Source organism: Mus caroli, chromosome 2 (assembly GCF_900094665.2).
Source record: "Mus caroli chromosome 2, CAROLI_EIJ_v1.1, whole genome shotgun sequence".
Taxonomy (NCBI): domain Eukaryota; kingdom Metazoa; phylum Chordata; class Mammalia; order Rodentia; family Muridae; genus Mus; species Mus caroli.
The window spans coordinates 121,586,870-121,598,623 of record NC_034571.1 but is presented as its reverse complement, the minus strand read 5'-3'; the positions used below and the strand labels follow the sequence as shown (position 1 = coordinate 121,598,623).

Below are 11,754 nucleotides of genomic sequence, written 5' to 3'. Positions count from 1 at the left end.
GAGGAGGAGGAGGAGGAGGAGAAGAAGTCAGGGATTTGGGGTCACATCAACATGCAGACATGTCTCCGTGTCTTGCTGCTCTCATGGCCACTATGAACTCAGGAGGAGGCAGAGGTCCACACCCAAGGGAATGCTAAGTGTGCTCCAACTTCCCTGTGATGTTAAAGAAGTTGGTTCCGCCGGGCGTGGTGGCACACGCCTGTAATCCCAGCACTTGGGAAGTAGAGGCAGGCGAATTTCTGAGTTTGAGGCCAGCCTGGTCTACAGAGTGAGTTCCAGGACAGCCAGGACTACACAGAGAAACCCTGTCTTGAAAAAAACCAAAAATAAATAAATTAATTAATTAAAAAAAATTAAAATTAAAAAATTTTAAAAAAAGAAGTTGGTTCCACATAGTATATGTATGTGGTGTGTGTGGTTTGGAAGTTAGTTCTGGGAATCAAATCTGGGTCCTGGTACATGGTAGGCAAGCACTCTACCCTAGCCTAGTCACATTGTTTCAAGACCACGACAACCTGTGTTGAGACTTCCATCTGATCTAAAATCGTTACCCACAGCAATCACAGCTTAAGCTAGCATCAGAACTAATGCTCCCCAAACAATGAGCTCCACAAAGTCCACACATGTGAAAATGAGCCCCTGCCTAATGTTTGGGTAATTCAGGGCCAAGGCTTATTTACTCTAGAATATTGAGCTTTGCTAGATCACACAGTAGGTCTTTAAGAAAGAGGTACATCATATAATACTTTACAATCTTATTTGCTTAATAGCCCTTGTTTTCATGGAAGGTCCACTGATATTTTATGAGAATGGTATAGGGTAGAAAACTTGAGTCTACACTTGTCAAAGGCTGTCCCATTCAGAGGAATATTCTCTCCTGCTGATTTAGATGGTGTTGCAGGTACCACACATTGGGTCCAAAGCATGAACAGGACTACAGCTTGAACAAGAACACACTGGCATTTGTGCCTCAGTTCTGGACTTTGAGCTCTGATTTGGAAGGCGAGGGACATCAAGAAAAATAAGGCAAAAAAAGGTAAACGTCCTCACTGAGGCAAAAGAAATATCCAAGCAGCACAGATGAGAAGTTCTCTGCCTAACCTCCCGCATTGCTTTCGGTGCACAGCTCACGATTCTTTTTTTTTTTTTTTTTTAAAAGATTTATTTATTATTATATCTAAGTACACTGTAGCTGTCTTCAGATGCACCAGAAGAGGGAACCAGATCTCATTGCGGATGGTTGTGAGCCACCATGTGGTTGCTGGAATTTGAACTCTGGACCTTCGGAAGAGCAGTTGGGTGCTCTTACCCACTGAGCCATCTCACCAGCTCACAGCTCACGATTCTGAAGGGTACTGGGAACCCAGCACACAGCTGAGCATTGCTGGTGTCCTGTGTAGCAGGCCCATGGGCCAGGGTCATTCACAACATTTCTATCATTACTGGCCTTCACGACAGAAGGGTGGCTTTCACCCATGCCAGAAACAGAAGGGATGGTCAGGCATTGGTTAGCTTTTAGAGTACCCAGATGTCTGGGTACTCTAAAAGTTGGCAGTCACTGGTCGCTGCCAATAAAGAAACATGAAATTCCTACTTTTTTGACATAGTGATATAATGGTCACTAAAACAAATCACCCAGAGACCTCTTCCAAGAAAGTTCTGAAATCACCCAAAACCCTATTTATCACAGGCATCAGTCAGAAATTTCAGAAGTGTCCGATTTCCTGCCTTACATAAGAAGTGGCTAAAAGTGCAAATGAAAGTATAATGTACAAAGTATGGAAGTGTAGAGGAAAATAGAACTGCCTCAGCTATGGCCTTATGAGATGAAGAGGGTCCTAAAAATGAAGTGATACATGCCAGGTCACTGTAACCATCATTTCAGCCTGGTGGGGGTAAGATGGGGAGTCCAGGCCTTCTTCAGGACCCTCTTTGCCTCTAGGTTCAGATCAGGAGACAAAACCTTAATTTCAGCAGAGAATGTTCTCAAAGTAACGTGACCAACTCCGCCTGTTATTGTCACAAGGCACAAAGTACAGAGTGGGAGCAATGCAAATGACCTCATGACCAGATGACTTGACCTCCACAAGGAGGTAAGATACTGAAAGGTCAGAGCCTGAACTGTGCCTATATTGTTCTCACTGTGGAAGGAATAGTCCAAAGGGCAGTGAGAGTGGAGGCTGAGGCTGGGGGGTGAGTGGCAGTCCTTAGGCTCTTGGGTCACTGTCATTCATAAAGGTTTCTCTAGGGCTGTTCAAGTGCACAGCTCACTTGAAGTCCCCTTTAGGAAAGAGGCTTTCATCCAAACCAGAAGGAATAGCTCTTTAAACACACTGGTTTGCTTTAGAGCACAATGGGTCTGCTAGTATCTTCTGCCAACAGAGAAAGATTAAATCCCCATTGAAATGGACCATTACCAAGCCTTTCTGACTTACACTAAGCACTTACCACTGTGGAACTGCTATCCTGTATGAACCAGCTACTCCCCTAATTCAGCCCAAGCATAAAGATACTTAACTTTGAGACAGTGTGACAAATATCTTGGTAATGAGAGGCTTCCCATGTCAGATTGCTAAAGATATTTGGTTATCATTCACATGATGTAGAATGTGGATGTCTAAACCTGAGTATTTTTCTTCTATCACATCACCTACTCTTTTGTTTCCAATAGCCTGTTTTCTTATAGGAAGGAAAAGAAAGAGAACGAACCCTAATTGTCCTTTTGGAACAAAGCAATTTTTATAAACACTGGGTGGCATGAAGTTGGAAATGACAGCTTGGTCCAGGGCTGTAGCTATTTACTTGCTTACCCCATCCCTCTCTCTTGCCAAAAACTTCTGTGATGTCCCAGATACATGCGATAAAGAGGCTAAACATGGGATCTAACCAGAAGGGTTAGATGGAGGAGGGATATGATAACACCAGAGGCATATTTTCCATGGCCACAGTAAAGGAAGGTAAAGAAGAATCGATGGCACCAGCATTTCTGCCTTCTCTGCTCTGATTCCTGTTGCTGTGATAAACACAGTGGCCAAGATCAACTTGAGGAGAGGAAAGGGTTTATTTTGGTTTCCACTTCCAGGTCACAAGCCATCACTGAGGGAAGTTAGGGAGGAATTGAAGCAGAAACCATGGAGGATGCTGCTCAGTGATTTGTTCACTGGTTTATGTTCATGGAGTTTTCTCATACAGCCTAGGGATAGTGCTGCCCACAGTGGGCTGGGCCCTTCCACAAATAGAAGCTTGCTTAATCTCCTCTGGAGGTTGCTTACTGTGCCATTCTCTATAAGGCTAAGAATGTGCCATGAATATCTTCTTCAGAAAAGAATCTTCAGAAATTTCAACGAGGCTATAAATTGCTAGGATGTAGTTCCTGACCATAACCTACAGTCACTGGATAGTCCACAGTACTCTTCCGATAACAGCCTAAATTCCCTAAAGAAAGACATGATACCACAGATACTCATTAAGTATCTATTTGCTGATAAATTAATGGAAGGTAAATGAGGTACTTAGAAAAACCCTTGAAAGACCCCATGGAATGTTCTAGCTTCTTTAGTCATCTCTAATTTCTACTACATTGCTTATGTGCCATTTAAAGGTGCCTTGCCTTGCTCAATCATAACAAGTGTCACAAAATGAAAGTTTCTGAAGCAAAATGTAATCGGCAAGTCAAAAGGAAACGACTAAGTGTGCAGACTTACGGAAGTCCCTGCGCTCTCCCACACGTGGGATATCCGGTAGCCCACCAGTTCCCCATCCTGCCGCTTAATTGGAGGCTTCGTCCATCTGATATCCAGGATATTGTTAGACTCGTTCAGAAACACAGTGATGTTTAAAGGTGCTACAGACGGAGCTACGAAAGAAAGAGAGAAAGGTGAAGAGTCACAAAGAAAATAACATACAGTTTCATTTTCTTCTTGGTTATTGAGTGTTTGGGTTTCAAATATTTTATAAAAGACCCAGACTAATGGTAAACTCCTATTCTCTTTGCAATGAGGGACCATTGAGAGCCAGGTGGTGGCAACTTAATGAAACTCTACCTCCAAAAAAAAAAAAAAAAAAGTAAAAAAAGGGGTGTGTGTGACCTGGGGATATAGTTCAGAGGAAAACAAAAAATTCCACAGGAAGAGGGTAGCAGGTAAAATAGCTCAGCCCGAAGAGGTAGGAGGATCTCCGTGAATTTGATGTCAGCTTGGTCTACAGAGCAAGTACCAGGACAGCCAGAACTACACAGAGAAACCCTGTCTTGAAAAACAAAACAGAACAGTGCCACCACAGGAGTTTGTGTGCATGTTTTATGTGGTTTTGGAGGGTTAAACACAGCTTTGCATATGCGGGCAGCACCCTACCAAGTAAGCTACATACCTGATCTCATGTAACTTTTTACAAGAACAGGTTTTGGGAGGCAAAATCCCCAAGATTCACTTGCTATTTTGATAAGTTATAAACGCCCGGGGTGTTTATTATTCGGGAAGGAGGAAGCTGGTGCTCACGAGTTCCTCCAGTAGATATCTAGGGCGTTGGAAGTGAACAAGGCTGGACGGAGATAAGCTCTGTGGGTCTGGAATGGGCAGGCAAGGGGAACGCTGATGCACTCAGAATGAAGCTGCATTATACAGTCCAGAGGCAGGTTACTGCTCCAGACAGTAAGGGCAGTAATGACACTAGCCCTCGAGTCTGAAGTGTTTGTATAGCCATCCCTCAGTATCTCCAGGGGATTCCAACGGGTACCAGCATTCCCAGGTGCTTGGATATCTACGCCCTCCTACGTGTTTTAAGTCATCTTTGGATTGTTTATAAACAGCACAGTGCAAATGTTATAAAAGCAGCTGTTATTTGCTGGGCAGCAGTGGCGCATGCCCTTAATCCCAGCACTTGGAAGGTGGGTTGGGGGTGGGGAGTTGTCGTCAGCCACTGAGTGAACAAAAAGTAAGACAAAGCAAAACATTAATTAATCTGTGCAAAGAAAAGGAAACTAACAAGAAAGTAGCCAATGGGGGAAGGGGCTTTAAATTAGAAATATGCTTAGCAAAATGATATTTAATAAGAGAATTGGAAAATAAATGAAGGAAATACTCAAGAAGTTAGAATAATAATAATAATAATAATAATAAAGAATACAAGTCTATTTGAGAAACCAAATCATGAAAGGAATCAAAGAAGTCCCCGAAATGTCTCATACAAACTTCAAGAAAACAAGCAAAGCAGAAAACGTCCAAAGGAAAAACAAGTGAGGACTTGGTTTTCTAGATTAAAGAGGCCACTAGATATCCACAGTGATGCCTGACACACGCCCTCCATCACAGCCTATCACAGCACCAGGACAAATGAATTAAAAAAAAAAAAAAAAAACAGACAATGCAGAAAATCTCCCACAGCAATCAAAACAATAAACAACTAGGAAATAACTAGTATTTTGAGGTGTGCAAGTTTTCTAACCTAACATTCTATATTCAGAAAAATGACTAACCAAGGATGAGACAGGGCACTGGAGCACTGGCAGTCTTCACTCTCCTGGGAAGCTACTCTAGAATGTGCTCGGCCCAGGAGGGTGGTTCAGCTCATGGCATAAGGATGCTCTCCATAACATAATAGGTAAAGTTGCTTTCTTCAAGCCCAATGACCTGAGTTTGACTCTCAAAACCCAGAAAGTGGAAGGAGAGAACTTCTGACCTCAACACACATGCTGTGGCACAGGCCACACACACACACACACTGGGGAATAGATCAAGAAAGATAAATGTAGGTCAAGGCAAGAGAGTCCCCATGATGGCTCCAAGGGAAGATATGGAAAGAGTGGTATAAAAGGATCAAAGGCCTCAGTGCCCAGGCATCCAAAGGGCTGAAGACAGTCTTAGCTCCCATCAATCAGACTGGAAACCCTTATGATTCAAGGTCATCGGCCAGACCACACAGAATGATCTCATCTCTACAGTAGTTAATAACTGACCCTATTTTGAACAATGCCGGCATCTTACCTGACAAATCTTTTTTTTTTTTTTTTTTTAAGATTTATTTATTTATTATATATAAGTACACTGTAGCTGTCTTCAGACACTCCAGAAGAGGGCGCCAGATCTCGTTACGGATGGTTGTGAGCCACNGGTTGTGAGCCACCATGTGGTTGCTGGGATTTGAACTCTGGACCTTTGGAAGAGCAGTCGGGTGCTCTTACCCACTGAGCCATCTCGCCAGCCCCCTGACAAATCTTAAAAGCAATACCCAACAAGATGAAATAGTTTCTCACTGGCTCACCTGTGTGCTAAAATAAAGCTCGCTACTTATAGGAAATTCTTCAAACAAGGTAGAATTCCCATAATACTACCAGTGATAGCCAGGAAGGATTATCCATACTAGGCATCTTAGTTAGGGTTACTATTGCTGTGATGAAACACCATAACCAAAAGAAAGTCAGGAAAGAGTTTATTTGGCTTACAATTTCATATCATAGTCCATCACTGAAGGAAGTCAGGACAGGAACTCAAACAGGAAAAGGACCTGGAGTCAGGAGCTGATGTAGAGGCCATGAAGGAATGTTGCTTACTGGCTTGCTTAGCCTACTTTCCTATAGAACCCAGGACCACCAGGCCAGGGATGGCACCACCACCAACAGTCTGGACCCTCCCCATCGATCACCAATTAAGAAAATGCCCTATAGGCTTGTATGCAGCCCAATCTTATGGAGGCATGTTCTCAATTGAGGTTCTCTCCTCTCAGATGACTTTAGCTTATGTCAAATTGGCATCAAGCTAGCCAGCACACTAGGATACTAAGAAACCACCACAGATAGAATAGATGTTAGAATCATCAAACAATCGCATTAAAAAAGTTATCCTAACTGTATTCTATATGATCATATAGGCAAGAATCTCAATATGAAGGATAAAGACTAGTTAGGATTAGTAGCAGATTAGGTACTAGGTAAGATTACTTAATAAGAAGATACAACATTAGAAAGCCTCCAAAGGAAAAGTGAGGAGAGAAAAAGGGAGGCATTAGCAGAGTATCGTTATGTTATGGGACTTCAAACGGTCTGTTATGCACATAGCTGAATCCTTAAAAAAGAGGAAAGGTAAAAAGGCCCAAAACATACAAGACATGGAGATGTGTAACTCAGTGATAGAGTGTTCATATAATATGCATGAGGTCCTAGATTTAGTCTCCAGTACTGTGAGGGCAAGACAGTAGGCCAAATGTTCCCAAATGTGATACAAACTCTAAACACACAAAGGCAAGAAGTCTAATGAACTTCAAGAACAAGGAAAATTAGAAAAATAGATCAAAGTTAAATTGTTCAAAGCCAGTGCTAAGGGGAGAAATGGGACAAAGTACATCTTACATACAGAGGAACAACATCAGGTTCACCACCAAAGCAAGAGAGGAAACGGTGGAACATTGTAATACAGAAAGAGGAAAAGCAAGAACTCAACCCCAGCCCTTTAAAAAACAAAACAAAACAAAACAAAACAAACAAACAAACAAAACACGGCACAGCTCTTTCTGCTGCTGTGATAAACACCATGCCCGAGCAACGTGGCAGAGAAAAGGGTTTGTTTCGCCCTACACTTCCAGGTCACAGTCCTGTCCAGGGACACAAGGACAGGAACCTGTAGCAGAAACCACAGAGGAACCACGGCTTGCACTTTTGATCCCTGGCTGAAGCAGCAGGGTTTCTAAGAGATGGAAGCCAGCCTGGTTTGTATAGCAAGTTCCAAGTCAGCCAAAATTACGTTGGGAGACCTTGTCTCAATCAACCTAACTAGGACACCCTCTAGACAACTGTCAGGCTAGTTTTATTTAATGAAAAAATGACTTTCCCCTTGGGTTGCCAAATAATAACTTGTGCATTGTGTGTTAGTTGAAGATAATACTGGCTTTAAAAGTGGTGCCGCTGTCTTCCCATGTAAAAGAAAATGTTACATATACATAGTACAGATAAGGTTTTTTGTTTTGTCCTTTTTTTTTTTTTAATTCAAGCCTCTTAAGATTCTAAGGAACTATTTTCTTTCCTATTTTACTGGCCACTTCACTAAAATGCACCAAACAAGCAGAGTGCACAGGACATCGGGCTATTCGGGAAAGGCTTGTCTGATCACAGGTCGTTGGGAAAACTGGTCATTGTGTATCACAGGAATTACCTCCTTCTGTTGTGCTGGCCAGAATCCAAGGGCTTACTGCAGACCAGCCAATCTCATTCCGACAGGACACAGCGATGCTGTAATTAGCCAGGGCTTGCAGCTGCTGGATCTCATACAGATGTGGCGAAGCAGAGGTATTAAAAACCATGACTGAGCCATTACTCAGCTGGTCAGCTTCCTTGACCTGAATGAAGAGTAGATGTGAAGTAGTATTAGTAAGACACGGAGGTGATGGTGGGAGTCAGACTTGGGCACGCAGATGTTGGCCGCACGTAGCCCTTCCTCTGTGCTGCAGGAAGGACCTGCTTCCATTCAGGACACACACAAAATTCCCCATCAGCATTACTCAGGTTACTCATGTTGCTCAGGCAACAACTGACGCCTTCAGGAAAATGTCTATACTGTGGAGTTTCACTGCAGCAGGCAACAGACAAATAGTTACTGTGATAAATGATATTATTACTATATTAATAATTATCATTCACACATACTCGAATAGAAAGAAGCCCCTCTTCTCCCAGATCCACTTCAGTTCTTAATCCATTCTTCTGTTTCGTAGTATCTGGCCCTTTAAATAGTTTCCAGATCAAGTTTAAGAAGGTGGATTTCTTGATGTTTGCTGCTTTATGATAACACGGAAAGCAGGCACCAAATATCATTCAAGCATATTTTCAGTACTTTATCATAAGGGGTGCCATGCTTGTATTTTTACTACAATCTGTTTCACTTCACACTTCTGACACAGCACCAAGAGCTTTGCTGAGATTTAACTGTTCCTATGCAGTTTATCATGAGTTTAAAAGTTCACAACTTGGGGTTAGAAACATGGCTCAGAGTGAAGAGCTCTTTCAGAGAGCCTAGGTTGGATTCACAGCATCTCCATGCTTGTGAGCTAGCAGATGTGGGGGCTGGGACACGAATTTAGGCCTTCTGTAAGAACAGAAAGCATTCTTAATCACCGAGAAATCTCAGCAGTTCCCCTTTAAAGTTTTTTATTAGCATGTTAATTATCCATAATAATGGGTTTCATTATAACATTTTCAGACATGTATATAAGTGTACATATAAGTGTATCATTATATTCGATCCCTATTACATCCTCTTGTTCCTTCTACCCTCTTCTTCATCTGGGTTTCCCTTGTACTGTTATGGTATATATATGTACATATAATTTATTTTTATTTTATGTGTTATGAATGTCTTGCCATGCATGTATGTGCACCATACACATGCCTGGTGTTGGCGGATATCAGAAAAAGGCACCAGATCCCTTAGAACTGGAGTTTCAGGCAGTTTTGAGCCTGTGGGTGCTGGGTCCTCAACCCAGGTCATGGCAAAAGTAAACAATGCTCCTAACACCTGAGCCATTCTCCAGCACCATCATGGCCTTGTGTGTGTGTGTGTGTGTGTGTGTGTGTGTGAGCAATCATTAGGATTGTCTATCGGATAGGTGAGGGGTTATTTACAGAACCATGGGTACCCTCCCAGAGGCTATGCTACAGAAAAACAAGTCTCTTCCTTCCCCAGCAACCATCAACTGCCTAGGAATCCTCAAGGAGTGAGCTTCCATGAGCTGCTCCTTGACGACAATTGTCACCTGCCTAGCCACTCTCAGGAAGGAGTAACGCCATATGAACATCTCACTACTCCATGACAGGATGTTGATGGGCCCAGTCTTGTGCAGGTCTTGTGCGCATGACCACAGCTGCAGAATGTGAAAGAGTGACAGCTAAAACACATTTTAACTCCCAGCACTGTGCCTTGCTCCTGCTAGAACCATCTGTCATTCAGGGCTGACAGAATAAATATGCATATAGGGACTTTTTACAATGCCTTACAGGCTGTGGTCCAGCTAGTCCAACCATGGCTGTCTACCAATGCAAAGTCCAAGAGTCCAGTAGTTGCTAAGTCTATGAGGCTGGAGGTCTCATCTGGTCTTCAGTTGAAAGAATCCTAAAGAAATAGCCTCCAGTGCCAGTGAAGGGACGGATGGGCTTGCCAGTTAGCGAGAGCAGCAGTCAGAGTGAAGACTTCTGTCTTCCATGTCCTTTATACAGGCTGCCAGCAGAAGGTGTGGCCCAGATTAAAGGTGGATCTTCCAACCTCAAAAGATCTGGATTAAAAGTGGGTCTTCCCACTTCAGTTGATTTAATTAAGCTGCTTGGGTTTTACTTCATTGTAGATGTCATCACATTGACAACCAAGAGTAGCCATCACACCACCTTGGCATCTTTCATACTTCAGTTGGAAACCCTGCTTACGTTGTCTTCCAAAATAGTAAATAGGTCTTGAAAGTCTTCCTCCAGAGAATCCAGATGCTGAGGCGGTCAGAAAATTCTTATCCAGCAATACCTAGTTTTCATCAGAATTACATTCAGGCATTGTGTTAGCCCCCCTCTCCCCCAGCAGACACACTGTAGGAAGGACTGAGGTTCTGGGGTGCAGGCCATCTTGCAGGAAGATACTGTCACCTGAGAACTGCGGGGCTCCTTTTCTTCTGGGGGTTCCTTAAGTGTACACTTTAGATATTTCTCTTCAGGCTTCTAAGTTCTGTGTCTGCAATCTCATTCCCAGGCTGTTTCAGGGAGGAATACACAGCTACAAACATGGCTGACTTCAGGGATCCCCAGGTGGGGCCAGGGTCTGTTTGCTGCCATTCTCATTTGCATACCACCCCTGCCCTTAGTGTTCCACACTGACAAAGCCCACCCCTGCCCTTAGAGTGCCACAGTGACAAGGCTAGTGTGTGACTATTGTCTTTCTTCTTTTTAAAGGCCTTGTGATTGGGTTTCATTTGCCAGAACTGGGGCTGACCTGCAGGCCTGCACACATGCTAGGCAACTGTCCGGCCATTGAACTACCGACACCTCTAAGCCTCTTTGTATTTCTATTTTAAGAGTCCTACCACGTAGTCCAGGCTGTGGGCAAACTGGCATTCCCCCCATCTCAATCTTCGAGTAGCTGGGTTTATAGACACCCTGGGATTTGCAGTTACCATGCCCAGCAAAAATCTCTGTCTTATTTTGTGACATGAAGATCTCTGCTTTTGCTTTGAGTTGGCTTTGGTAGTGTGGCCTTTTTCCTTCTCACTCTCCACTCCAATAGAAACACAACCTTAGGAGCGTGCACAGTTGGCATATATTCTGGGAGAAGCTGGGATATACAGTAAAATATGGCTTCTATCTCATCTAGCAAACCTTTCTATAATATCCTTAAGATGTTTATTTTCTCATCTTTACCCCTCCCCACAAATGCCACAATTTCCTCCACACTATCCTCCAAATCTATGTACATAAGGCAAGAGGAAAGGATTCTCAGCAAAAATCTAGTTCTTGGCCAAGCCCCTCCCCCTTATGCATACATACTGTTTTGGAATGGGTTATAAGGGTAGAGGTGTTCTCTACCTCATGTATATGTAAAATTAAAAAAAAAAAAAAAAAAAGACAACAGCAGTGGGTAAAACAGAAGCAACCAAAAGCAATTTTGGGGTAAAAAAATCTTTAATCAAAAAACTAATTCCGCCGGGCGTGGTGGCGCACGCCTTTAATCCCAGCACTCGGGAGGCAGAGGCAGGCGGATTTCTGAGTTCAAGGCCAGCCTGGTCTACAAAGTG

General features: G+C 43.1%; 1 protein-coding gene across 2 annotated transcripts in view; it reads right to left on the bottom strand.

The window, feature by feature from the left end:
- Positions 1-11,754, bottom strand: part of Mertk (MER proto-oncogene, tyrosine kinase) — a 105,651-nt gene that overhangs the window by 36,297 nt on the left and 57,600 nt on the right. For both annotated transcript variants that reach the window (XM_021155563.2, XM_021155562.2), the window contains exons 7-8: positions 8,142-8,325; positions 3,705-3,856 (exon numbers count right to left, since the gene is read on the bottom strand). In XM_021155563.2, the coding sequence (XP_021011222.1) occupies positions 3,705-3,856; positions 8,142-8,325 (336 nt within the window). The remainder of the gene's footprint in view (positions 1-3,704; positions 3,857-8,141; positions 8,326-11,754) is intronic.